We start from the raw sequence: 25,187 nt of genomic DNA on the forward strand, positions 1-25,187 counted from the left end.
AGAGAGGAGGGTCCATTAACCCAGAGAGAGATGGGGAGAGAGGAAGACTCAGAGCAGCGATACGGACCCAGAGTAAAAGAGGAACAGAGACCCAGGGGTGGGGGCAGCGATGTACAGAAACCCAGAGAGAGAGGTGGACAGAGACCCAGAGAGAGGACAGAGACCCAGAGACAGAGGGGGACAGAAACCCAGAGAGAGAGAGGACAGAGACCCAGAGAGGGGGGACAGAGACCAGAGACAGAGAAGCACAGAGACCCAGAGACATGAATGCCAGAAATGGGGGGAGGGGACACATTGAGGCAGGGAAGACACAAAGGCTTGGGTGAGGGGCAAAGACTCAGGAAGTGGGTACAGGATTTAAGGGCGGATAGTACATTGGCCCACAGAGAAAGGGAGATGAAGACTTGCATGGGGACAGACACTCAAGTGTCAGGGAGACAGAATCCCGTGGAGTGGGGACAGGGACGCTGAGAGAGCAGATGACAGAAATGAAGAAAGAGGGGGACGTGATACAGAGAGATGGAGACCCTAAGAGTGAGGGCAGTTATGACAGGTGACGAGTGGGAGACACTAACACACAGAGACAGCCAGGGCCACATGTCTCCTGCCAGCTCTCCCTGATGAGGACAGCTGGGGCCTCCGTAACCTGACCTCCCCCCTCCCCACCCCAGCTGTATTTATAGCCCTGGCCCGGCCTGGTCCCCTGCCCCCAGATCTGAGTTCCAGGGACAGGAGGTCATGGGTATGTGTGTTGGGGGCAGGGCTCTTTTCACCCCGTGCCAGGGCCTACATATTGGCACCCACCCTCCACCAAAGCATCCCACTCTGGCTGGAATCTCCCCATCATCTAACCCTGATCCTTCCATCGCAGGGGTCTCTCCCCTCCAATATGTCCCTCCTGCCCCCCAGGTGCCCCAGGCTCCCTTAACTTGGCCACTGAAAGTCTAGCCTTTGTCTTTGCAGCTGCTAAACATGAGCTTGTTAGCAGGTCAAAGTCAAGTTCCTTGCCGCCAACTCCTGGCCAGAGGGAGACCCCTCCACTCAACCTCTCCCCAGCTGGGACAAGGAGGAACAGGAGGGAGGGGCAGGCGGGGACTGACCCAGAATAACTCAGGGCTGAGAGTAAATTTAGCCATAGAGAGGGGAGGAGAAAGACCCTATTGGCTGGGGAGTGGGGAGGGAGGGCTCCAGACGGGAGTCTGGGGCTTCTGAGAGAGCCTCAGAGGGGTGTCCAGAGCCGGACCTGAGGGCCAGAGGAAGGCGACAGGCAGAGACTGAGAGAGACACAGAGAGAAAGAGTCAGGCCCCAAAGGGCCAGAGACCCCAGCAGTCATCCACGTAGCCGTAGAGGGAGCTGGAGTGAGCCCTGGGAGAAGTTCTGTTGCCTGTCTATCCCCATGGGCCACCAGGGGCCATGGCTGCACACTCCTCTGCTCTGGGCTGCTGTGGCCAGCCTGCTCCTCCCCCCCGCCATGAGCCAGCAGCTGAGAGGGGCTGGGCTGGGCCTCAGCAACTGGAACAACAATGCCGGAGTTGCTGGGCCATCAGGGGACGTGTCAGCAGAGTTTGGGCACCACATCCATAACCGTAGAGACCATCAAGATGAGAACGAGGACGTCTCCACAGAGAATGGGCATCATTTCTGGAGCCACAGAGACCACAGAGAGGAGGACGAAGATGTCTCCAGGGAATATGGCCATCAACTCCATAGCCACAGGTACCAAGGCCACGAGGTGGGAGATGACAATGTCTCTGGTGAGGAGGTCTTGACAGAGCATGGTCAGCAGGCCCGTGGGCACAGAGGCCATAGGAATGAAGGCATGGAAGCCTTGGCTGAGCCTGGGCACCACCTCCCCAGCCACAGGAGCCAGGACCATCCGGAAGAAGATGAGAATGAAGTTGTCTCCAGCGAGCATCACCATCATATCCTCAGGCATGTACACCGAAGCCATGGAGGAGAAGAAGATGATGAAGGAGAAGAGGAGGAGGAGGAGGATGTCTCCACTGAATATGGGCAGCAGGCCCACAGGCAGCGAGGCCATGGGAATGAAGAGGATGAGGATGTCTCAGATGGACATCTCCATCATGTCCCCAGCCACAAGCACCAAGGTCATGAAGAAGAAGAAGAAGAAGATGATGATGATGGTGATGATGATGTCTCCACTGAATATGGACACCAGTCCCACAGGCACCAAGGCCACAGGGAGGAAGAGGACGAGGATGTCTCAGATGAACACCACCATCATGTTTCCGATCATGGGCACCCAGGCCATGAAGAAGAAGAAGAAAAAGATGATGATGATGATGATATCGTCTCCACTGAATATGGACACCCATCACACAGGCACCAAGACCACTGGAAGGAAGAGGATGAGGATGTTTCAGATGAACACCAGCATCATGTCCCTGACCACGGGCACCCAGGTCACGAAGAAGATGATGATGTCTCCATTGAGAATGGGCCCTGGGTCCATAGGCACCAAGGCCATGAGAAGGAAGAGGATGAGGATGTCTCAGATGAACACCAACATCACGTCCCTGGGCATGGGCACCGAGGCCACGAAGAAAAAGATGATGATGATGATGATGATGATGATGTCTCCACTGAGTATGGACATCAGGCCCACAGGCACCAAGGCCACAGGAAGGAAGAAGATGAGGATGTCTCAGATGGACACCACCATCATGTCCCTGACCATGGGCACCCAAGCCACAGAGACAAGGAAGATGAAGATGAATACGTGTCCACTGAACATTGGCACCAAGTTCCCAGACATGCCCACCATGGACTTGGACATGAGAAGGAAGAGGAAGAGGAGGAGATCACAGTTCAGTTTAGCCACCATGTTGCAAGCCACCAACCCCAAGGCCACAAGAGTGATGATGAGGAGGAAGACATTCCAGATGAGTATAAAACAGAAGTCCCTGCCCATCACCACCACAGAGTCCCCAGGGAGGAAGATGAGGACATCTCTGGTGAGCTTGGCCACCAGGCCCCCAGACATGAGCAACTAGACCACAGAGATGAAGGGACTGGCCATGGTCACAGAGCTTCCATCAAAGAGATTAGCCATCAGCCCCCAGAACACACAGGGGTCAAGGATAGAAGCCATTCAAGGGAGGGTGAGTCTGAGGAGAAGGAAGAGAATCACAGCTCTCAAGAGGAAGATGATGAAAGTTTGGAGCAGGGAGAGGAAGGTGGCTGCCATGGCTGCCTGGAGCAGAAAGATGAGGAGGATGAGGAGGAAGGTCATGGCCTCAGCCTGAGCCAGGAGGAAGAAGAAGAAGAGGAAGACAAGGAGGAGGAGGAAGAGGAAGAGAGGAGGGAAGAAAGGGCTGAGGTTGGGGCCTCACCGAGCAGAGACCACAGGGAGGAGGAAGAGGAGGAGGAGGAGGGGCTGGAGGAAGATAAGATCCCCTTCACCATCATACCCAACCCACTGGCCGGAAGGGAGGTGGCTGGAGGCGCCTCCAGTGAGGAGGAGAGTGGTGAGGACACAGGTAAATGTCCTGGCCAGTTGCGGGCAGGGAAGAGTGGTGTCAGTCTGGGTCACTGCTGCCCTCCTGTCCCCACAGGTCCGCAGGATGCCCAGGAATATGGGAACTACCAGCCAGGGTCCCTGTGTGGCTACTGCTCCTTCTGCAATGTATGTCCCCAGCACAGATCCACCCACCAGCCTGTCCCTGGAATTTGTCCCCGGGGGCCCTGGGGTACTGTGGGAGGTCTCAGAGAAAGGGAGGGGCAGGATCAGTTCCAGGTGAAGAAACATACTTCTGGGGCCACATGAAGGACAGACTGGAGGCCAGGAGGCTGGGGAAGAGGCTGGGGTAATGGTCTAGGAAGAAGAGGATGAGACTCAAGCTGCCCCAGGGGACATGGAGACAGAGACAGGGGTCTATGGCAAAGAGAGCCAGGGCAGGAGAGAGGGGACTGGGGCCTGACAGGCTAGCGGGAAAATAGGGAGAGAGGGGGTAAGAAGTACCCTCAGTCCAGCCCACACTAACTGGGGAACATGGGGTCACCCGGAGATAGGACACCAGAGGCAGGAGAAGGGAGAGAAGCCAGTTTAGAGGGAAGATACTGAGCTCTCAGTGTTGGAGGTAATGAGGGTGGGGAGTCCGGGGAAACGTCCACGGGGCAGGGGTGGACAAGTGGCAGATGCCCCCCAAGTGGGATTAGGGTTAGGCTTTCCGTCTAACCAGGCTCCTCCTGTCCCCAGCGGTGCACTGAATGTGAGAGCTGTCACTGTGATGAGGAGAACATGGGGGAGCACTGCGACCAGTGCCAGGTAAGATTTCCCTCCAACTCAAGGCTCCACCAGGCCTCAGGATGGCCCGGGACCGTCTGGGTACCCCCAGCCCTAAATCCTGGCCTCTGACCCCAATCTGACCCAACCGCTTACCCCTGATGCAGCCTTGACTCCACACCCAACGCTGACTCCGACCTTAGTCTAGACCTAGTCTCTGGCTCGCGTACGGTTCCCGCCCCCGTCCTGACTCCGCCCCTGACCACGCCCCAAGTTCACTCTCTCTCCCCATCCCCGCCCCAGCACTGTCAGTTCTGCTACCTCTGCCCGCTGGTCTGCGAAACAATCTGCACTCCAGGTGAGCATGGGAGGGGCCCAGGGAAAATCTGAGGAAGGGGCTGGTCCTAGCAAGGTGAATCCTGGTGAGGGCGGAGCCAAACCCGAGGGGCGGGCCCGGAAGATTGGTGGGGAGGGGCTAGACGGAGAGGCGTGGCCAAGGCTGTCAGCACGTGGGCGGGGCGGGGCCTGGACCGAGGACCACAGGGTGGAATTGTTGCAGCCACGGGGCAAGAATGGGTGGAGGGTTCAGGGGCGGGCCTAGAACCGAATGGGCGAAGCTAAAGCAAGTAGGAATCGAAGGGACGGGGCCACCGGAGAACAGGACCCTCCTCCAAGGAGGTAAAAAGGGGGCGGGGCCTTCAAAGGAGTCCCAGTAGAAGGAATTCAGTTTGAGAAGAAATTAGGAAAAAAAGGCATGGAGCTAGTCCTGATCCTGCACTCTGTGACTGTCCCCCTGATGTCCCTTGTGCAGTACCCCTCAAGCCTCTTTTCTCTGTTCTCCCACAGGAAGTTACGTCGACTATTTCTCCTCCTCCCTGTACCAGTAAGTGTGTGACGCGGGGGTAAGTTTAGGGCCCTGTTTAGAGAAGCTCCGTCCCACCAGGAGTTAGTGGATGACCCGGGGACTCCATTTCTCCGTCTGGGAAATGGGCAGGTTGATTATCTCTAAGCGTCCTGGGATGAGCTTGGGACGCTTCGGCTGACTCTTGCGTCCTCCTCTGCAGAGCCCTGGCAGATATGCTGGACACGCCAGAACCTTGACCTGGCCGCGCGGCTGCTACGCAGATGTGCCTCCCCCTGTCCTCCAGCCCCCTTCCCCAGCCATATTTATTTCTCGGAATAAACGTGCTCCCGAAACCTCATTGTCAGGCGTGGGGTCTGTACTCTCCCGGCATGCGAGTGGGGACTAGGGACCTGGACTCGGGCCTGAGGGATGGAGGGGCCTGGACTCCTGCATCCTCGAGGTAGTTGGTTTGCTTTCCTGACGTCCTGACAAACAAATCAGTCAACACGGGAGCTTTTTGAAACAGTTCTCTTTACCCGTGATCACTGAGTGATGCCTGGGGCTGGGAGGCCGACTGCAAGTCGGGGGTTGGGGTCCCCCACCGTCCCCCGCGCCCCCACGCCACGTCGCCCAGTGGCATCGTGGAAAGAGGATTCTCCCATGCAAACCCCGGAGCCGAGGGGAACGGGGAGCGCAGCGCTGTGCCCCCTATCCCCAGGGCACAGACACGGCCACAGCACGGGGGACGGGGAGGCCCCGGGGACACGAGACACGGGGGAGGAAGAGGGGACCCCGCCCGCAGCTGACCCCGAGAACCGGCGACCGGACGCGGCGGGGCGGGGCTGAATGGCACAGGGGGCGAGGCATGTAGCAGCGAGTCCCCCTCCCCTCCTTTAGGACGAAGAAGGAAGACTTGGGCCCCGCGACCGGGCAGGAAAAAGGGGAGGGGCAGCCTCTCCCCGCATGCGGCCCCGGAGGGAAGCCCCGCCCCCTGCCCGCGGGTAAAGGGCACCAGTCTCCCGCCGGAAACTGATCAATAAATTACAAAGTAGAGAAAAGGAAGGCGGAAGTTTGGGGCAGGATTTCCTCCTGCCCTCCTCTTTCCCCCTCTCAGTCCAGTTCATGTGGTTTGGTCCAGGCCCTGTGCACTGGGGAAGCGGGCGCGCTCCCCCGCCGGTCTGTACAGATGGTCCAGTCCGCGGCGCGAGCTCCCCGCCCGCTCTCCCCGGCCAGACCGTACTCCGGGCAGGAGAGGGAACAGCCCAGCGTCTGGAAGATTCTTCCATCCGAGTGAGGTCACCTGCATTGACGCCGAGCAGTGAGTGGAGCAATGAAGATTCTCTGCCGCCCTGCACCCCCAAGGTCGCCCCGACGGTCCTCACCTGGAGGCCTGCACTAGCAGGAGTAGGTCCGGACGGAAACGCCATCTGCCCGGGAACTCCCAGAACTCTGACCTGGGGGGACAGCGAGCAGCAGTTCAGCCGGGAGCGTCCGCCTCCTAGGTCCTCCCCAGGGCTTCTCCGACTCGGGCCTCCTCCCCGGGAGCTCTCCCTTGGTCTTCTCCTCCCGGTATCACCACCACCGCCTGGCTGCACATCGGTTTCCCTCCCTTCCCGGCTCCAAGGACTCACACTCGCACTGGGCGAGTGTCCCACCCCGGGAAGGGGCTGTGGGATTCATCCACTCCACATCCCAGGAGGGAGTTGGGAATATTGGAGCCGTCCATTCCTCGGGGGTAGGGGAAAAAAGACTAGGCCATCTGAGAACCTGCGATATCAAGTTGGTCCATTTCCCACCCTGGCGAAGGGGAAGGGAGAAGGGACCGTCGCATTTGGGAGCCCTTCACCTTCCGGCTGCAGCTTGCGGAGAGGGAGCCCTGGCGAGCCCAGGGCTCCTGCTGCGGCCGAGCGAATGTTAGGGGGAAGCATCTCAGCCGAGTCGGGGGTTACGCCTCGGAGGTCCTTCTCTCGAAACATCTTCCGCCAGGATGGGGAGCGGCTGAAGGACTTGGCGCTGTCCTAGGTATAGGAGCGGGGCAACGGGTTAGGTACCTGGGACCGGCCTGACTCCGCCCCTTCCTTTGACTCCACCCCCTCAGGGTAGTTTCTGTCCCTTAACCCCGCCCCCCTCCCGGCCTCGCCTCCAACCAGGACTCGCTAGCAAAGCCAAGCCCCACCCCTTCTGCTCAGACTCCCACAGGCCAGAGCCGCTCAGGAGCCGCAAGGAACAGAGCCTCGGGAGCTGCTACCGCGCCCACCTCGTCCAGCCGTCTGTCTGTGCCTAAGGAGATGAGGTTGCTGAATTCCTTCTCCAGGAGCTGTCGGGCCTGGGGAGGGGAGGTGGAGGAGAGAGGTTGGAGCATGCAGTCTGCGAGGTGGGATGCCCAGCATGCCAGGGCGAGCAGCGGCTCACCTGCGCATTCTGCGTGGGGATCTGCAGAAGCAAGGCCAGGTCGGAGTAGTCGAAGGTCTCATCCAGGGCGAGCAGCGCCCCGTGCACCCCGCTCTCCGTGAGGTTCGTGGCGAATTCCTTCAGGCCCAGCCCAGACACCCAACCCATGACCCGCTCATTGGACCACACCATCACGTCTGGGGACGAAAGGGACCCTGAGCCACGCCTCCGCCGTGGCCAGGCGAGTCCAGTTGTGCCCATACCTCCATCCCCATTTCCTCTTTCCTGGCCACGCTCCCCATGCTGGCGCTGCCCCTGGATTACGGTAGAGCTTTTTCTCTGGCCTCCCCGCCATCACCCCTCCTCCAACCCCGATCCCTACCCCTACAGCCGGTTCCCAGAGGGCCTCTTACACTCTTCTGCTCACCTCGGATCTGGGTCTGACTCTCTTCCCGCCTCCGCTCCAGGTCCTTCCGGTCATAGTTGAGCCGTTTCAGGCACATAATCCCATAATGCAGACTCACCCTGAGCAGCAGAGGAAGTGGAGTCACAGATGAGCCTGCACAACCCCGCTGGCTGCTGCTCCTATTGGGCCCTCCCCATTGGCTGTGGTCTTCTGGGAGAGGTTGGGGAGTTGATCAGTTCTATTCATTGTTGACCCTCCCAGGAGGTGGGGCATTTTCAACAGGCAGTTCCTGTTGGCTAACCTGGAAGGGGTATGGAGTTAACTAACCAAGCTGTCTCAGAATCTGAACTTTTCCTATGGATCATCTTATAGGTGGAAGAGGCACAGAGTCAGGATTTCCCCAGAACCCAGGCTAAAGAGCCAAAAATAATCCTGGGAATTTCCCATGGTCAATCCCATTGTCTAAAGACTCGCTAGGGGTGGGGCTTCCCCTTGGACTGTCCCCATTGGCCAGGCAGCCCCCACCTGTGGAAGCTGTCCACCATCTTGAGTTGGCCCCGGAGCTCCTTCTTGTTAAGGTGATCTAACATTCGGGCATCCACCAGCGACTCCATGAAGTAGCTGCGGTATTGGGGCAGACCCAGGCTGGGCAGCCAGTCGTTCCCCACCCACTCGTGGTTCATGTCGCCATATGCCAGGATCTGGGGCCATGGGCAGGTGAGGGAGGTGTCAGGCCCTCTGGCCTCTTCCCATGTGTGCATGAAAGGGGTACAGTCCACCCCCAAATCTAAGGTTGTTCTTTCCTCACCCCATAGCAGGACAACGACCCATCTCTGCTCAGGACAATAGACCAATCCAAAGTTGTCTCCTACCCCTTTATGACAGATTAGACTCTTGGCTACTCAAACCATAGTCCTAGGACCCACAACATCACCATCACCATCATCTGTGGACTTGATGGAATTGCAGAATCCCAGACCCTACTCCAGGCCTACTGAAATCAGTGTCTGCATTTTCACAAGACCCTCACATGATGTGACCTATATATTAGTTAATTGGTTGATTTTTAGATAAGGGGAGTCTCCCTATGTTGCCCAGGCTGGCCTTGAACTCCTGGGCTCAAGCAGTCCCCCAGTAGCTGGAACGACTGGCACCCAGCACTGTGCTATACATTAAACCATGAGAAGCACTAGTTTAACAGTGCCTCAGCTCAGTCCAACATCAACTACTCCCCCAAGTCAGGACAGTGGATTCTTTCAACGTCGCTCTCCTGCCAACAAAGGATCATCACTCTTGCAATGTGCGGAAAATCCTAGTCTAATGCTGTATCTGCCCAGGACAATATCTGGATCAGCCTAAAGTCCTTCACTCCTTTTTGCGTCTGGAGACAATCCACCCTTCCCCCTGGCTGGAAAAAAAGACCACAGTCCAACATAACTCCTCCACGGCTAGTGAGTTCAAGCCCCCTGCTTCTTGAGAACGAGGGTTTGCTCCTCCTCCACAACTTCTCCTTCAGCCTGGCCTGCCTCACCACCACCACAACCGATGCTTCCCTTCTGCCCTGCTACACCAGACAGTCCAACCTAGCCCCTGCCCCTCAGCCAGAGGGAAAACAGGATGCCCAATGTCTCTCTGCAGCTATAGCAATGGAACGTCCCTTAGAGCCCCCGAAACCGCAATGATGCAATGGCCCGTGCACCAGGCTGACAGGAACGGTCTGGGCTTCCACATCCCACCTCCAAGCCACGATGAAATAGTCCAGCACCCCCCACCCCCGCCCGTGGTGATGATGGAATGTTCTGGTGAGGGTAAGGCAGCGCTTGGAGAAAAGGGGACATCCATGCAGCGTGCACAGCCTGTTCATGCGCCCCGCCCCACGCCCCCTACCTGCTCCCAGCTGATCTCCTTGGTCTCCTGACCCGTTAGTGGGAAGAGGGGAGAGAAGGGGTGGGTTAAGGGGCAGGCATAGGAGGACGGAAGGGACGGACTTACAGCCACAGACTTGGTCCCCGCCCCCACCCTCAGAGAGTGTTAGTGCCACCCCCAAATGCCGCCGGCAGGGGGCACTCACAGGCTTGGTCGTGGCCGTAAGGGACTCCATCTCTTCGTGTGTCATCCACACGTTTCCTGTGGACTGAGGGGCAGGGGGTGTTAATAGGGGTGGGTGGGAGAGGGCCTCGGATGAGGGAAAGGTTAGGGTTAGGATTAGGGTTAGAGGGTAGTGCTCCTGAAGGCCCCAGGCCATACATTTATGTACGTCCTGCTTTCTGGTTCAGGGGCAGGCAGTCACAGAGAAAATGATCTTTTGTTGAGCACCTGCCATGTACCAAGCAAAAGAACATGAGCTTTAGAGTTGGGCGAATTCAGGTAGGAATCGGGGCCCTGATGGCATTTTGCTGAGTGGCCCGGTGCAAAGGATGTCACATCTCTGACCTCACACAGACACACAGGGTGAGGATTCAGAATGAGGTAGCAGACACAGTAATGGGGCAAAGGTTTGGTGGCGGTAATGGGGTTTGTTCACATTTCTTGAGCTACTGTTCCCAACAACCATACGAGTGAGGAACCCATACAAGGGTTCACACATTTATGTAGCTCCTGGTGTCAGGCACCAGGCACCAGGGTGCGGGACACGGCAAGGAATACAACAGACAAGGCCATTGTCGTCATGGTGGGGAAGATGCAATCAATCTATTGTAAATATGCTGAGAAGTTTGAACATAGACTGAATAGTACATGAAATTAACAATAATGTCAATGCCTTTGGGTTTGATGGGAGCATGGTGGCTATGAAGAAGAAAAAGGCCCATTGAAGTGAGTTTTTTGGGCCAACATGTTGTGATGTCCTCAAACATTCAAGTATAGGTTGAGCATCCCTAACCAGAAAATTCAAAATCTGAAATGCTCCAAAATTTGAAACTTTTTAAGCAACAACATGACACCACAAGTGGAAAATTCCACTCCTGACCTGTAACGGGTTGCAGTAAAAATGCAGTCAAAACGTTGTTTCATGCACAAAATTATTTAAAATACTATGTACAATTACCTTCAGACTATGTGTATAAGGCATATATGAAATGTAAGTGAATTTCCTGCTTAGCCTTGGGTCTCATCCCCAATATATCTCATTATGGATTTGCAAATACTCCAAAAAAAAAAAAAAAAACATTGGAATCCAAAACACTGCTGGTCCCAAGCATTTTGGATAAGAGATATTCACCATGCACTTCAGATACAAACACACACATACACACGTGTGCTCGCACACAAACAGCAGGTAAACCAGGTTAAGAATTGCTGAATGGATACATGTAACTTTATGTTTGAAATTTCTCTTAATAAAAAGTTGGAGCAAAAGGATACCATAATTAGAAGGCAGTAAATGCTATGGGGAAAATTACAAGGTGATGACATGCTGGAGTGATGGGGTAACCAGTTTAGCTGCTGAGTTAGGGAGGGCTTCTCAGGGGTGGTGACATTTTAGCGAGACCATGAGGATGAGAAAGGACCAACCTGGGGAAAACGCAGGGAGGGGTGTTCCAAGCAAGGGAAACAGCTAGTGCCAAAGACAGGAGTGAGTCAGGGAAGGAGGTGGCCAGGGGTCCCTCATGAAGGACCTTGTGGGACACAGCCAAGTTGGGGCAAGAGGCGAGGTCGAGAGACTTTGGGAAGGTGAGAGCCAATGGGGAGCAGAGTCTGAGGAATGCCCCTGGAGTGAGCGGGCCCAGGATTGGCTAGTCTGAGGGAGGGAGGAGGGGCCTGAGGGAGCGGGGGCGGGGATTGGCCGCCAGACACTCACCGTGCGGGAGGAGGCGGGGGCCGAGGGCGAGGTGAGTGAGACCATCTCCTGGATGGCCAGGCGCAGCTTGAGCCGGTGCAGCGGGTTGCTGATGCCGATCTCGCGCTGGATCTCCGTGTCCGACAAGTTGGCCATGATGGCGCCACTCTTGACATTGGCCCGGCAGGCGGCCACATACCACGCAGGCATGCCTACCCACAGCTGCCGCGGAGGGACGGGGAGAGGAAGGGACAGAGAGAACACGGGAGGAGAAAACGGAGGGAGAGATGGGGGGAGCGAAGGGGCGCGGGAAAGAGAGTCGTGGGAAAGTCCGCAGGGAGAAGACACAGATGGGACACGCAGAGATGTGGACGAGACGTGGGAGAGTCCCAGGGAGACAAACAGGAGAGACAGAAAAGGGTAGTGCCAGAGTGGACGGAGGAAGAGAGGAGAGAGAGACAGCATTGAAGAGAGAGGGGACGGGCAGAGATAGAGAGACACCCACAGAGACACATGGGGAGAAATGTGGGAAAGACAAACACAGTCAGAGATGGGGAGCGATGCAGAAAAACAGAATCCCACAGAGAGAGACACACAGGGAGACACAAAGAGACAGTCAGAGAGAAACAACAGGAGATCAGGACCCAGGAAGGCGTGGCCAGAGGGGCAGCATGGAAGGGGAAAGGGAAAGAAGCTGCTTAGATGAACAGGAAGCCTGACCCCTCCCCGGCCCTCACATGCCCAGCCCACCCCCACAGCCACCTCTGGGCAGGGAGCAGGACCCTGCTGGCTGGTCTCCGCCAGCTCCTGGTAGTGGGGCTGTAAGAGGGGTTGGGGATCAACAGTAAGGGCGTTTCTGGGCCCCAGTACCTCCAGCCAGGAGACCACCGTGGGTCCGTCCCAGGCAGCAAAAGGCAGGCCCTGGCGGCAGGCCTCTTCCAGGAGTTCGTGCCTGGAGGGGGGTGGTTAGGGGCCAGGACGTGAGTGGTCAGGGATGGAGACCCCCCAGCCCTTTGGATGGCCCCTTGACCACACACACTCATAAAAGCACTTTTTATGAATGTAGGAAACATGGTAGAAGGTCAAAAAATACATGTGAATCTCTGTAAATCCTTCACACACACACCCGCCACCCCCATCAAGAAAGAGTAAAAAATAAAGAAAAACTCTAGGAGATCCCAGGCAACAAGCAAGTTCAGGATCATGGACATCCCCTCCTCCCAGCATTTTTTTTTTTTTTTTAAGACAGGGTCTCATTCTGTTGCCCAGGCAAAATCATAGCTCACCACAGCCTCGAACTCCTGGCCTCAAGCGATCCTCCCACCTCAGCCTCCCAAAGTGCTGGGATTACAGGTGTGAGCCACCGTGCCCAGCTGCCTCCTAACATTTTATTCTCCTATGTCTACTATCACCAACCCTGCACACACAACACACATACACACACTTGCACACTCACTCACTTTCTCTTGTTCCTTCGGTCCTTGTCTCCCGGGCCTGTCAGCTTGGCTAGCCCCAGAGGGTCAGTGGCCAACGTCTCGTCTGAGGGTGTTCCAGCTGGAGGCAGGGAGGGGTCAAAACTTGGAAAGTCTCCAGAGGGAGGTAGAATCTCTCATGCTGGGGTAGTGAGAAAGATGCCAGGAAGGCAGAGGCCCTGAGGGAGTAGTGAGTGAGGCCACATCCAGGGAATGATAAAACCAGACAGGAACCAATGTCACCTCCCAGGCAGTGAATTGGAGATATTCCCAAAACAGGGCCAGATTCACTGGGCTGGCGTTGGTCAGGTGGCAGTGGTGTGCTGGTAAGTGCCTAACACCTGGCTCCCAGGTGAGGGAGAAGGGATTTCCTGATATGTAGCAACTGTCAGTTTCCATGGTGTAAATAATTCCATCATGGCCAATTTCAAGCTACCAATATGAGGTCAAGCAGCTCACGAAATTCCTACAACAACAGCTCTCACAAGCCAGTACAAGCAGACGTCGGTATACCACAGGAAGGACCCTGCCTTTAGGATGCTCCACCCTCTTTCTCTATTTAAAAAATAGGCAGATGAAATAACAAATTCATTTACCCACCAAGTCACCAGTCAGGCCCCAGACGACCTTTTCCCTCCTCATCCTGTCTACCTCTGCCAAATTCTGGCAGAGTATTCTAAATGATTACCAAATGAATGGAAACATGAGCGAATGTCAAAGGAATACGGAAAGCAGGAGAGAGGGAAAAAGGAAGGAACAAAAGAGGGAAAAGTTGGAATTGGGGTACTCACCAAGAGATGAGCTGTCCCGGCCTGGGGGTCCCATTCGCCCTTTCTCTTTCTTGCCAAAGAGACGGCCTATGGATGACTTGATGCTCTTCTTCTTGGGGGCTTTGTGCAGGGAATCTGGGGTGCCCTCACTGGGTAAGCAGGAGAGAGTGAGGGCAGACCCCTTCTGGGCTTCCCCCTCTCCTCCCAAGTCCTTGTCCACTTTCCTTTCTCATCCTCCCAAGCAAGCCCCTCCCAGTCCCCATCCCTTGTCCCTGCTGACCTTCCCCGTGAGGGTCCCCCATCTTCCAGGGACCCTGCCTGAAGTGCCAAGGCCTGGGTCATTCTCTCAAGACGGGCAGAGCGGGGGGTGGGAGGTGGGGTATCTCCTGGGATGGCTGGCCCCTCCCCTCGTGGAGCCCCAGCTTCCTCCTTGGGGACATGATTCTGGGGACAGATAGGCATAGATGCTGGATTAAGCTGGAGGAGTCAGGTTGGGGCTTCTCATTAATTGGAGTCTACTAGTGTGTGTCTGGGATGGCCCTGGTTTGGGGTACCATATCTGAAGATCACCTAGATCAAGTGGGGATGAGTTGCAAAAACTTAGAAGCAATGAGTGAAGTTCCTCCCATTTTTAGTATCTTCACTATTGGTGTCAGGAGCAGGACATACTCGACCTCAAAGAAAGCTAATGTTACAGTTTCTGGAATTAGAAAAGTTGGGTTTAAGGCAATAAAACAGGGCCAATATCTCTTGTCTCCCTCCAAGGTCAATTCTGAGGATCAAATTGTAGTTCTTAAAGGTATGGTTAGTCACAGAAACTTTTTTGTTTAATCCTATGCAGAAACTCGATGCATAAGACAAGTAAACGAAGACCAGACCTAACTAACATGAAAGTCGGGGTTCAGGAGCCCAGTGACTTGGTCTCCCTTTGCCCTTTGAGTTGGAACCTTTCAGGAAAGCTAAGGTTGTTTTGGAAAACCACTGGTGTGAGGGCTTATTTTTGCTGTTTCTTGGGGAGCCCTGTTTCTGACCTCTCCCCACCTCCCTGCCAGTCTGAGGAGACTTCAGAACACTCACAGCCTTGTCCGTGCCCTCACGGGCAGGGCTAGGGGGTGCCAGACGGGGTGTTGAGTGGCCAGAGCTGGGAGGTGACGGGCTGGCAAGGGTAGATGTGGTGAGGGAGGGGGGCAGTGAGCAGCTGCTACGGTAGCGGCCCAGCGAGTCCAGGCCAGAGCTGGACACCCGGCTCTCCAGCTCCTCTGCCCTCTGCTCCGTCGTCTCCTTCTCCTCCTGGATTAGCCTGAGAAGGGAAATCAGGGAGACCGGGTGACAGGGCTGTGATAGACAATGGGACAGGGAGACTGGAGATCACAACGGGCCAGGAAGCCCTGGTGGGCAAGGGGAATTCTAGGCGCAATGAAGTCACAGAGTTCTGGTGGATTCATGAAGCCCTCATGGGTTCAATGGGCATCAAGGGGTCAGGACAGTCATCAGGACAGTCGCAGGGAGTCATGGAAGGACTGTCAAGGCGATCAGGGTCTGCATTAGGGTGGCCCTGATGATAGCCAAGTGTTTTCTGGAAAATCATAAAGGGATTACTATGGGCAAAAGATCAAGTTCCAAGGCAGATTGCTAGAATAAGGTCACAATAAGAGCAGGGTGACATCAGGGACTCTGAGGTCAGTCTAGGATCTGGGAAGGTCATGGAGTCATTGAGTATTTGAGAATTGATACAAGTTGGAGTTTGAATGGAGGGTCGTGGTCGTGTTGGTATATTTGCTGGGGGCCCACGCGGAGTGTGTTCCCGTAGGAGAACTGCTGAATACGGCAACTGCTGGTGATTGGGGTGGATGTTACATCTGTGCGGCTTCTTAATAAATTGAGGACTTTTGTCATATTAGGTAGAAATTCTTGGTATATGGAATTGAAGTTCTTGATTAACATGTTAGGATGAGATTCTTGGTGTTTGGGGTTAGAGACTTTGTTTTGTTATTGTGTTGAGATTCTTGGGGGCCTGGGAGACTCTGGGTACTGGTTATGTGAAGCCACAAAATCCATAGTGTATTGGAAGATTCTGGATGTATTGGCTTGAGGATTTAGGTATTTTGGAATGCAGTCTTTGGTGTGTTGGGAAATGGTGAGTGCTGGTAGAGGGATATATATGCATAGAAGACTTCTGCGTGTATCTTAGGGGATTCCTGGAGGTTGGAAGGAGTGTTGGGCTGGGAGAATTCCTCAAGGGTGGTGGGAGAGGAGATGGGCTCAGGCCTTCAGATCAGTTTCCAGAGCCAGAGGGGCTGCAGGGTCAGCTCAGGCAGGGCAGAGCAGGACCGGGCCAGTTCTCACTTGATCTCCTTGTTGATGGCCTCCAGCTGCTCCTGAAGCATGATGGCCAGCGTCTGCACGTCAGCCTGTCCACTGGGGGACAGCAGCTCGGCCCCAAACATCCCCTCTGCCTCTTCCTCATCCGAGCCATCTAGCTCCCCAGGGAATGGGGGTGGTATGGAGCCTGCAGGGGCAGATCGCTCCCAATCCTGTCTCTGTGTGGGGACAGAGGGACACCAGGTGGGTTAGTGCCAAGGTTGGTGCTGGGTCTTTGCTCAGTGATTCTGACCTTGCCCACCCTCCCTGACTCTGCCCACTTGCCCTGATGTCTTTCCCAGCCCAGCTTTCTCTCTTGACAGGTCTCTGTTCTTTGTTTTTGTTTTTGTTTTCTTTAGACAGAGTCTTGCTCCGTCACCTGGGCTAGAGTGCTAGAGTGCAGTGGCGTCATCAGAGCTCACTGCAACCTCTAACTCCTGGGCTCAAGCGATCCTCTTGCCTCAGCCTCCTGAGTAGCTGGGACTACAGGTGCATGATATCACACCCGGCTAATTTTTTTCTATTTTTAGTGGACACAGGTCTTGCTGTTGCTCAGGGTGGTCTCAAACTCCTGAGCTCAAGCGATCCTCCCTCTCCCTCTGGCCTTAGCCTCCCCAGAGTGCTAGAATTACAGGTCAGGTCCCTGTACTTGACCCCTCCCCACAGCCCTCTCCAAGCCATGCCCATGCCCAGGACTCCACCCCTTCCCCATGAGCCCGCCCACTTCTCTTCCCTGCCTGGTCCCACCCACTCTGGAATTCTACACCCCTTTCCTCATCCCAGCGTTACTCTCAGGTTCTCACCAGGTAGCAGGACATCCGCATGAAGAGACATCGGGCAAGAGGGATGATGGGATTGTGGGGAAAGGACAGAAGACAGGGTGAGTCCCAGAGACCCTGCCTCTCAACCCAGCCTCCTCCCACAGCCCCAGGGATATCCCACCGCTGCCTGCCCAAGCCCCACTCAGTGCAGGCCCCAGAGGTAGCTGCTGACCTTGGAGGGCTCATCCTTGACCCCTGACCAGCGGCCCCTCTTGCCTGCCCGGGTGCTGCCAGCCCCATAGGGGTCCAAGTGGGCACCAGAAGGTAACGTGGGTGCCTGGGAGTAACGGAGCTCCAGGGCACTGCCAGGGAGAGACCTGTAGGCATGGGGAGGGCAGTCAGGGACCAAAGGAAACAGAGGTGAGGGGTCACAGAGACAGGCCTGGGGTCAGGGGTCATGAAGTCAGGGTCAAAAATAAGAGGGATGAGTGGAAGTCTCAGGAGGACTGTGAACTGGTATGAGCTTGGCCAAAGGGGCTCTATGGGCAGAGGTGGGGCAGGAGGGCTACTGTCACCTGGAGTAGGAGGATGGTGGTCTCCCCCTCAACTGGTCAATCTCCATCTGCATCCGTTCCATTTCTGCCAAGAGCTGCTCCTGGGGGGAGAGGGTTGGAGATGTCAGGTCAGAATCTGCCCCGCCCCTGAGGGACACCCACTACCAGCCTTGCTGACAGAAACCTCAGCAATCTCTGCCCCACTTCCCTCCTCCTGCCCCTTCGGGTCCTGCCCTGAAGGCCACCCTACCTTGTTAAGCAGCAGCTCATCCTGAAGCTTCTTCATGTTGGCTATCTCCTCACTCAGCGAGTTCTGTGAGGACAGGAGTGAAGAGAGAAAGTGGGGCCTGAAGAAGGCATGCCCTAGTCCCAAGGGGACTCAGGAGAAATGAGATGGGCACAACTGGTGAGGTGCGGGGGAGGGGGATGTGGGACCAAAGACATATCTGGGGAGAGGAGTCCTGTGAGCCCAAGGATGGACATCGCCTGTAATCTCAGAGAATTCAGGGTTTGAGGGTCTATAGGGTAAAAGGTTTTGAGAAAAGCCAAGGACTCGGGGTATGGGTACCCCAGAATTCAGTTCTTAGAATGTTTAGAACACCTCCCACTCTCACTCCCTGCAAACCTCCAGGTCCTCCCCATTCCAAATGTTCATCACTGCGTGAAAAAGTGTTCTCGGCAATGGAGCAGAGAAGTCTGTCGAATTCAGGATGCCTGGGTTTAGGGAGATCTCAGATAATGAATGCATCAAGGGATAAGGTGTGGGACCCCAGGATTCCAGCAAGAGGCAGTCCAGCATTGCTGGTCAGCACGGTCCTGGGTTGAGGCGCACCTTCTCTTCCAGTGCCCCCATGCGCTCCTTGAGGTGAAGCTGTAACCGCTCGTTGGACTCGCTCAGCAGCTTGTCCACTGTCTCAGACAGCCGCTTATTGTGGTCATCGTTCATCTTCTCCCGCTGGCGTGCCTGTCCAAAGGACAGCAGGGCAGGGGTGCTCAAGCCCATCCTGCCCAGAGCCCCGCCCCTGCTCAAAGCCCCGCCCCAGCCCTGCCCCTCACCTAAACCCCGCCCCCAGCCTCAAAGCCCCACCCTCTCTGCAGCCCCGAGCCCCTCACCCGCTGCAGCTCCTGGTTCTTCTCTTCCAGCTGGGCCTCCAGCTGTCGAAGCCGCTCCTCAAAATTCCCATGACGTTCCTCAGCCTGGTAGTTGGAACCCACAGCGTGGTGACTTTACCCCACCAGGGTAGTCAGGCTCCAGGCCCCACCTCCTTCAATGCTGGGTGTCAGGCCCCACCCCCAGAGTACCAGGTTCCTACCCTGCACCTGTGGTTCAGGCCCCGCCCCTGTGCCTAGTCTACTATCTCAGGACCTGTTCCGTCCCTCTCAGGTTCCAAACCACGCATCCCTTCGGCCCAGGCTAGAGAACATCTCCCACTCTCACGCCCCCACAAACCTTCAGGCCTACTCCATTCCAGGTCCTGTCCGTTCGACCAGATCCCAGGCCCCGCCTCCTCTAGGGCCACCCCTGCCCCATCCCCAGACTCCAGGCCCCCACCTAAGGCCTTCGCTCACCTTGTTGAGCGCTGCCACACGCTGGGCCAGCTGGGCCTCTATCTCTGGCAGTGTCTCCGCCTTCTGCAGCGTCTGCTGCAGCTTCTGCTTGGCGTCGTCCAACCACTCTGCCAGCTGACGGCTCTTCTCTTCACTCTGGAGGAGGGAGAGGCAGGGGAGGGAAGGGGCTAGGTCACTCGGGCCACAGCTTGGCCCCCAACGCCCCTCCCCGGCTGCGCCCCCACCTGCCGGTACAGCGACTCCTTGCTGGCCAACTCGTTCTCCAGCTTGTCATTGGCATCGTGCAACGACGTGGCCTCGCGCTGGGCACTCAGATAGCGCTTCTCCAGCGTCGTGATCCGCTCCTCCATATCCTCCCGCTGCGCCAGCGCCTGAAGAGGCGGCAAAGGGCTTCGTGGACTACAGCTCCCAGAAGCCCATGGGGTAGCCTAGGCTTAGAACCCCCAGACGAGGCACCCCAGGGTATCCTGGGAAATGTAGTGCCCTGTCACCTGCCCGTCAGAATGCTGGTACCACACCTGCCAAGAGATCCCAGGACTAGTCCACCTTAAGTCCTCTGCCACCTGAGAGTTCAAATGCAGGTACTGCACCTCCCATGAGCTTCTAGGGAAGTACTGGCTTAAATTCTCCATGTACAGATGATCTAAAGCCCATTGGAAGCCCATGGGATGTAAAGTCTCCACTCGAGCCAATCTCCTCAAAAATCCAGGCCTTAGATTTCTCAGTAACTTCTAGCACAGAGCAGGCTTAGAATCACAGAGCAAGCATCCTAGGGTCTCGCAGGAAGCAAAGTTCCCCTTTATCTAGAAAACAACACTTCCCAAGAGCCACCAGAGTAGCATAGGCTTACAAGCCTAAAGGAGGGGCTCCAGGGTCTCATGGGAAGTGGACTCCAACCCAGTAGCCTGTATGGTGGAACCACACTTCCCAACAGTCCCTGCGGCCATCCAGGCTTAAAATCGGAGGCGAAGACCCTAGGGGATGATGAGGAATAGAGTGTTCGCTCTGCTTTCTCATTCACTGCCTTCAAGAATCCTGCCCCCACGTTTCCCAGCAATTCCCTGGGGCACAGGGATTAGGATCAAGGGGAGGGAGTGAAATGCCAACAAAAGATTCAATTTAGAGGCACCAGAGAATGTCCCAATGATAACATGATAACTATGACCAGTTACTGACCACCTACTATGTGCCACATGCTAACTCTCTGATAAGAGTCATAAATCTGATTTTATGGATGAGGAATCTGAAGCTTAGAGAGGAGGAGAGGCCACACAGCTGGTAGACTGAATCCAGGTTCCACCACTCATGAGCTCTGTGATTTCGGGCGGAGAGGGTGGGGGAGGGGAGGGACAGAGGACAGCCCACCAGGGGCTCCAAACTCACCTCCTTGAGGTCGCGTTGCAGCTTGGAGTTAGCTTCCTCGGCCTTGCCCAGCTCGCGGTGAGCGGTGCCCAGCTCCTCCTCCAGCTGGCTCATCTGACGGCACAAAACCGCCAGGCGCTCCCGAAGCTGGCACACCTCTGCACGCTGCCGCTCCAGGGCCTCCTCCAGCTCGGCTGTGCGACGGTTTGAATCCCCACCAGGACCCAGGCCATTGGCAAGGGTCTGGAATGAGGGAGGAAAGGGCAGAACCCAGAGTGGGGAGAATGCAAAGAGAAAGTTGATCAGCTGAGGTGGAGGAAGGATCAAAGGTAGTAAGGATCATGCAGGTCAGAATCCACAGGGTCAGCGAGGGTCACAGAATTTAGCTAGGTGACCTGAATCAGAGGTCAAAGGCCAGTAATGGTCTTAGGGGTTCAGATGTCTTGGAGTCAGTGAAGATCACACCAAATATTAAAAAGTCCATCACAAAGTCAGGGAGTTGAGTGGAGGTCATGGAGAAGGGACTTCCATCTCACCTGCCCGTCCCCATCCTTGCCCGGCTCTTCCAGCCCTGACCGCCGCCTAGACAGCTGCTCTCGAAGGCTCAGAGTCTGGAAGAGTGAAAGAGGGATCAGAGAAAAAGGACTCCTCCAACCACCAGCTTTACTTCTCACTGGTGCTGGCCCTCTGAGGGGCTAGGTTCCCCCATCTGAGATGCCTCTGGTCCTGCTGGGCTCACCCCTACCCCATGGTCTACTCTTAGACCCTGTGGCCCCATTATATCTCTCCACAGCTGCCACCATCGAAGGAGTCTACCCTTACCCTTACTCTTAGCCTCCTAGTGGAGGGTTCGTCTTCAGCCCCGCCTTTCCCCATCCAACCACCTCCTCCCTAGTCCCAGCCTGAGCCCTGGTTCTCACTTAGGTCTCTCCCCGTAGCACTCCCCATTGAGTTCCTCCTTAGGACCCCCGCTGGTTTCTCTCCACACTACAGCCCCACTGGTTCTCTGTCCTAGTCCTGCCCCAGTAGGTTCTCTCTGGAACCCACCCAATTAGCTCTGCACCATTGACCACCGTTTAGCGCCTCCCCTTCTTGGCCACGCCCCCACCTCCTGATTGCTCAGCTCCAGCTCCTCCTCTAGTACTGCCACTCGCTCCAGCGCCATCCGCAGCCGCTCCCGGACCTGGGGATGGGGACAGGACAGGAGTCAGTTGGAGACCAGACACCCCCCCAATTTAGGACAGTTGACCTTGGCCCAGAGCATCCCTGGGACAGCTCTGATAGGACAACGTCAGGATTCCTCTCTCCATAATGGGCGTGCAGCCCCAACCAGCTACCCAGGCAGCCTCACCCGCTGGTAGCCCCCACCCTAGTTCATTTTTCTATTCTAAACCAGTCAGGTCCCTGTCCTCGCAGCCTGTCCCAATCATTCACAGTCAACATTCTTCCCACTCCCCAACCAGTCACAGCCAGAATCTCTTTCACTCAGGACAGCCCCAGTCAACCACGGGTTTCCATTCTTCCCCCCTCCCTCGGCTTTTCCAATTCCCATACCTTCTCATCCAGGGCCTTGTGGTGCTCGAAGAGGGATTTTAGAGCCTTGAGCACCTCCACCTCGGAGGAGACCCCGCCTGGGGACTGGGCCTGGCGCTTCACCACCGTCATGCGCAGTGACCTCTCGTGCCTGGACACCAGGCACTCCAGGTGTTCCAGGAGGAGCTACAGGGGTAGGACAACGGGTCAAGAAAAAGAGGCAAGGGAAAAGGGGCAGGATTGAGGAAAAGGGTGACAGGTGGGACGGACACATGGAGGAAGAAAGGGAGCCAAGCGAAGGGGCACCGAGAGAGTCAGGTCAGGAAAAGAGAAGGATAATAAAGGAAGGGTAGGACTCAAGGAAGGAATGGTACAGAAGAAAGAAGAGAAAGTTATGGAAATAGGGAGGGAACACGGAAGGAGTGGGACCAGAGGAGGAGACCAGCCAGGAAATGGGAGCAGGGAAGAGGAAAAGACCTGCAGGTGAGATGAGGGGCGTGGAGAGGGGGAAGATAGGTGGGGCTGCAACCCGCGAGGCCCCGCCCACCTGCTTAGGCCCCGCCCCTAACTCCCCTCACCCGCGTGTTGTTCCGCTCAGCCTTCAGCTCTGCAATCTCTTCCTCCCTCTCCAGCAGCTGCTCCCGACATAAGTTCAGCTCCTTTGTCAGAGCTGCAAACTCCTGTCCAGGCATGGGCAGGATCAAGACAATCAGATCAATAATTTCCCCGTCTCCTTCATTTCATGGGACTGGAAGTTTGAAGGCCCCGCCCTCCCCGCTGAGTCCCGCGCCTACGGGCCACTCAGGCCCCGCCCATCAACACAGGCCCCGCCCAGACCCCCCCTTCCAAGAGCCAAGCCCTGCCCCTTCCGGGCCGCCCTCTCCGCGGGGTCCCTCCTCCCTCAGGCCCCGCCCCGGCCCCGCCCAGACCTGAGGCAGGGCGATGCTGAGCTGACGCTGCAGCGAGTCCTTCTCGTGGCCGAGCTCGCGCAGCCGCAGCTGCGCCGTAGCCAGCCCGTCTTGCGCCTCGCGCAGCGTCTCCAGCAGGCGCTCGCGCTCCGTGAGCATCGTGACCATGAGGCGCTCCAGCTCGCCGCCCGCCTCGTCCGGGCCAAGCGCCGAGCCCCGCCGGCCATCCTCACTGATCGTGGGCATCACCTCGCACATCATGGCGGCGGTGCCGGCCTGCGGGTGCGGCGAGGGGGCAGGGAACAGACAGGCCTCGTCAAGGCACAAGCAGAGAAACTGAGGCATGCCATTCTGATACTACATAGGGGAAACCGAGGTGAGGCAATCCAGGGACTGCCCAGAAGAAACTGAGGCCCAGCCACTCTGATCATGACACAGGGAAACTGAGGCATCACCACCCGGGCACTCTGCCAGGGAAACCAAGGCACCAGTTGCTGCCAGGGAGAACTGAGATCTATCCACTCTAATCATGGCACAGGATAAACTGAAACCTATTGCTCTTTAGGAAAACAGCCCTGGCCACCCAAGCATTGGGGAAACTGAGGTCGGACTCCCTAAGACACTGGCAGCAAACCTAGGCCTGACCCACTCAGGAACCGAAGCTGGATGACCCAGGCATTGCCTGAGTGAATGTGGGACAGTTCTTTACTCATTCTAGCTTTGCTGAGAATCTCCCTCAACCCACTGTATGGATGGGAAAACTGAGGCCCAGGCCAGAACCATGTCTTAAGGAGGCCACAGGGCTGGGGACACAGACTTAGGTCACTAGGACGTGGTTACCTGTATAATGTTACAGGGATGGTCCTCACCTACTATCCAGCCTAACTCCTGCCTCTTGCAATTTCCCAGATATCTAGACCCTGGCTACGGAAGAGCCACTCCACGTGAAGAAAAAAAGCACAGTTACGGACTGTCCTCTCCACCACCCATGAGTGCAAGAACTAGCTCCCTCCTCCCTCAGATCACAGGAGTCTAGGCACCCCCAATCCCTTTCCTCGGCAAGACCCAGAAGTCTGAGCCTCCAGACCCCTCCTCCCTAATCCCAGGAAACCACACCCCCAGGAGACAAGATTCTGGGCTCTCATCCTACTCCTTAGACCCAGAAATCCCAGACTTTAGACCCCTCCTCCCCCAGGTACCCAGCTTCTCCAAGGTCTAGGAGTTCTGGACTCTCCCCTCCGCCCACAGCCCCAGCTCTGGTGGAGATGTAACCAACGGTGGGGGAGGAGGAAGGGGAGGGGTTTCTGGGGAAGGAAGGCAGGGCTTGGGTCACTAGAGCCAGGGGCGGGGCAGGGATGAAGGGAGGCCCCTTGAGCCACTCCCTCCCCACACATCAGGTCCAACAGGTACAGCTGGCCTGGCCGAAAGCAAGAGGGACTTTCACTCTGTTCCTTCCTTTCCTTCTCCCCCTGCGGGCAGCGGCCTAACCGGTTCTGAGAATGGATAATTCCCAGCCCCGCCCAATTATGTGGGCTGTGTCCAAAGCCTGGGGCTGGGGCCTTGGACTCACGTGAGGAGAGGAGGGGGCTGAGAGCCCTGGGACTGGGAGAAGAGGCAGCTTGGTGCCTGTACCCTTGGGTCTCAGAAGTGCTGTATCTGAGAATTTAGACAAGTGAATCTCAGCACTCAGAGTCCAGATTCAGGAAAATATTTATAAGAGGGCAGGCCAGTCTTAGGCCAAAAACCAACATGATATCTAAAACCCACAGCGACACAGGATGTTTTAGGGAGGCTGCTTTAGAACCTTAAAGTCACGGAGAAGGAAATAAAACACATAGACTATAGAAAGCTACTGGCACGAAGACACAGTACAGAGTGCAGAGAAGACATATGCTTCCATATTTACAGTATGCTTGGGGTAAGAACTGCACATAGGGCTAAGCAGAGGGGCATTTTCTAGAACTGAGGGCTGGAACCTACAACTTAGAACCAGCCAAGAGCAACCCAATAACAGTGTCTGGGTCACCCTAGGATCCCAAACCCAGAGAGCAGCCTAAGAGCATACCAAATGGAATACATAACAAATGTAGTCAGGAGATATAATCTAGAACTCAGAACATACTAGGGATGACGGTATAACACACAATATAACACGCGTCACATTCTTGGTTTTATCATGTGTCTAGATAATGCTAGAACTCCGAAAGCAAAAGATGTGTTCTAGAATTCAG

The 25,187-nt window shown here is 56.1% G+C and overlaps 2 protein-coding genes across 2 annotated transcripts; one reads left to right on the forward strand and one right to left on the reverse strand.

Moving 5' to 3' along the window:
* The first annotated feature begins 1,205 nt into the window (after window positions 1–1,205).
* Window positions 1,206–5,449, forward strand: HRC (histidine rich calcium binding protein). Its single transcript, XM_045531197.1, has 6 exons — window positions 1,206–3,501; window positions 3,577–3,647; window positions 4,221–4,289; window positions 4,551–4,605; window positions 5,094–5,130; window positions 5,312–5,449. Exons 1-6 carry the CDS (start codon window positions 1,398–1,400, stop codon window positions 5,346–5,348), a joined length of 2,373 nt encoding a protein of 790 aa, XP_045387153.1. The 5' UTR covers window positions 1,206–1,397; the 3' UTR covers window positions 5,349–5,449.
* A 156-nt stretch (window positions 5,450–5,605) lies between these two features.
* PPFIA3 (PTPRF interacting protein alpha 3) lies at window positions 5,606–23,217 on the reverse strand. The gene is made up of 29 exons (XM_045531198.1): window positions 22,978–23,217; window positions 22,627–22,728; window positions 22,070–22,234; window positions 21,624–21,698; window positions 21,052–21,126; window positions 20,537–20,758; window positions 19,378–19,524; window positions 19,154–19,288; window positions 18,698–18,781; window positions 18,417–18,548; window positions 17,835–17,897; window positions 17,606–17,685; window positions 17,263–17,407; window positions 16,255–16,442; window positions 14,986–15,208; window positions 14,189–14,352; window positions 13,930–14,057; window positions 13,127–13,220; window positions 12,537–12,618; window positions 11,688–11,888; window positions 9,960–10,022; window positions 9,776–9,802; window positions 8,414–8,589; window positions 7,910–8,007; window positions 7,504–7,679; window positions 7,349–7,417; window positions 6,938–7,109; window positions 6,474–6,545; window positions 5,606–6,391 (listed from the first exon to the last, which is right to left on the reverse strand). Exons 1-28 carry the CDS (start codon window positions 23,215–23,217, stop codon window positions 6,487–6,489), a joined length of 3,585 nt encoding a protein of 1,194 aa, XP_045387154.1. The 3' UTR covers window positions 5,606–6,391; window positions 6,474–6,486.
* Between the last annotated feature and the right edge of the window lie 1,970 nt (window positions 23,218–25,187).

Source organism: Lemur catta, chromosome 19 (assembly GCF_020740605.2).
Source record: "Lemur catta isolate mLemCat1 chromosome 19, mLemCat1.pri, whole genome shotgun sequence".
Classification (NCBI taxonomy): Eukaryota; Metazoa; Chordata; class Mammalia; order Primates; family Lemuridae; genus Lemur; species Lemur catta.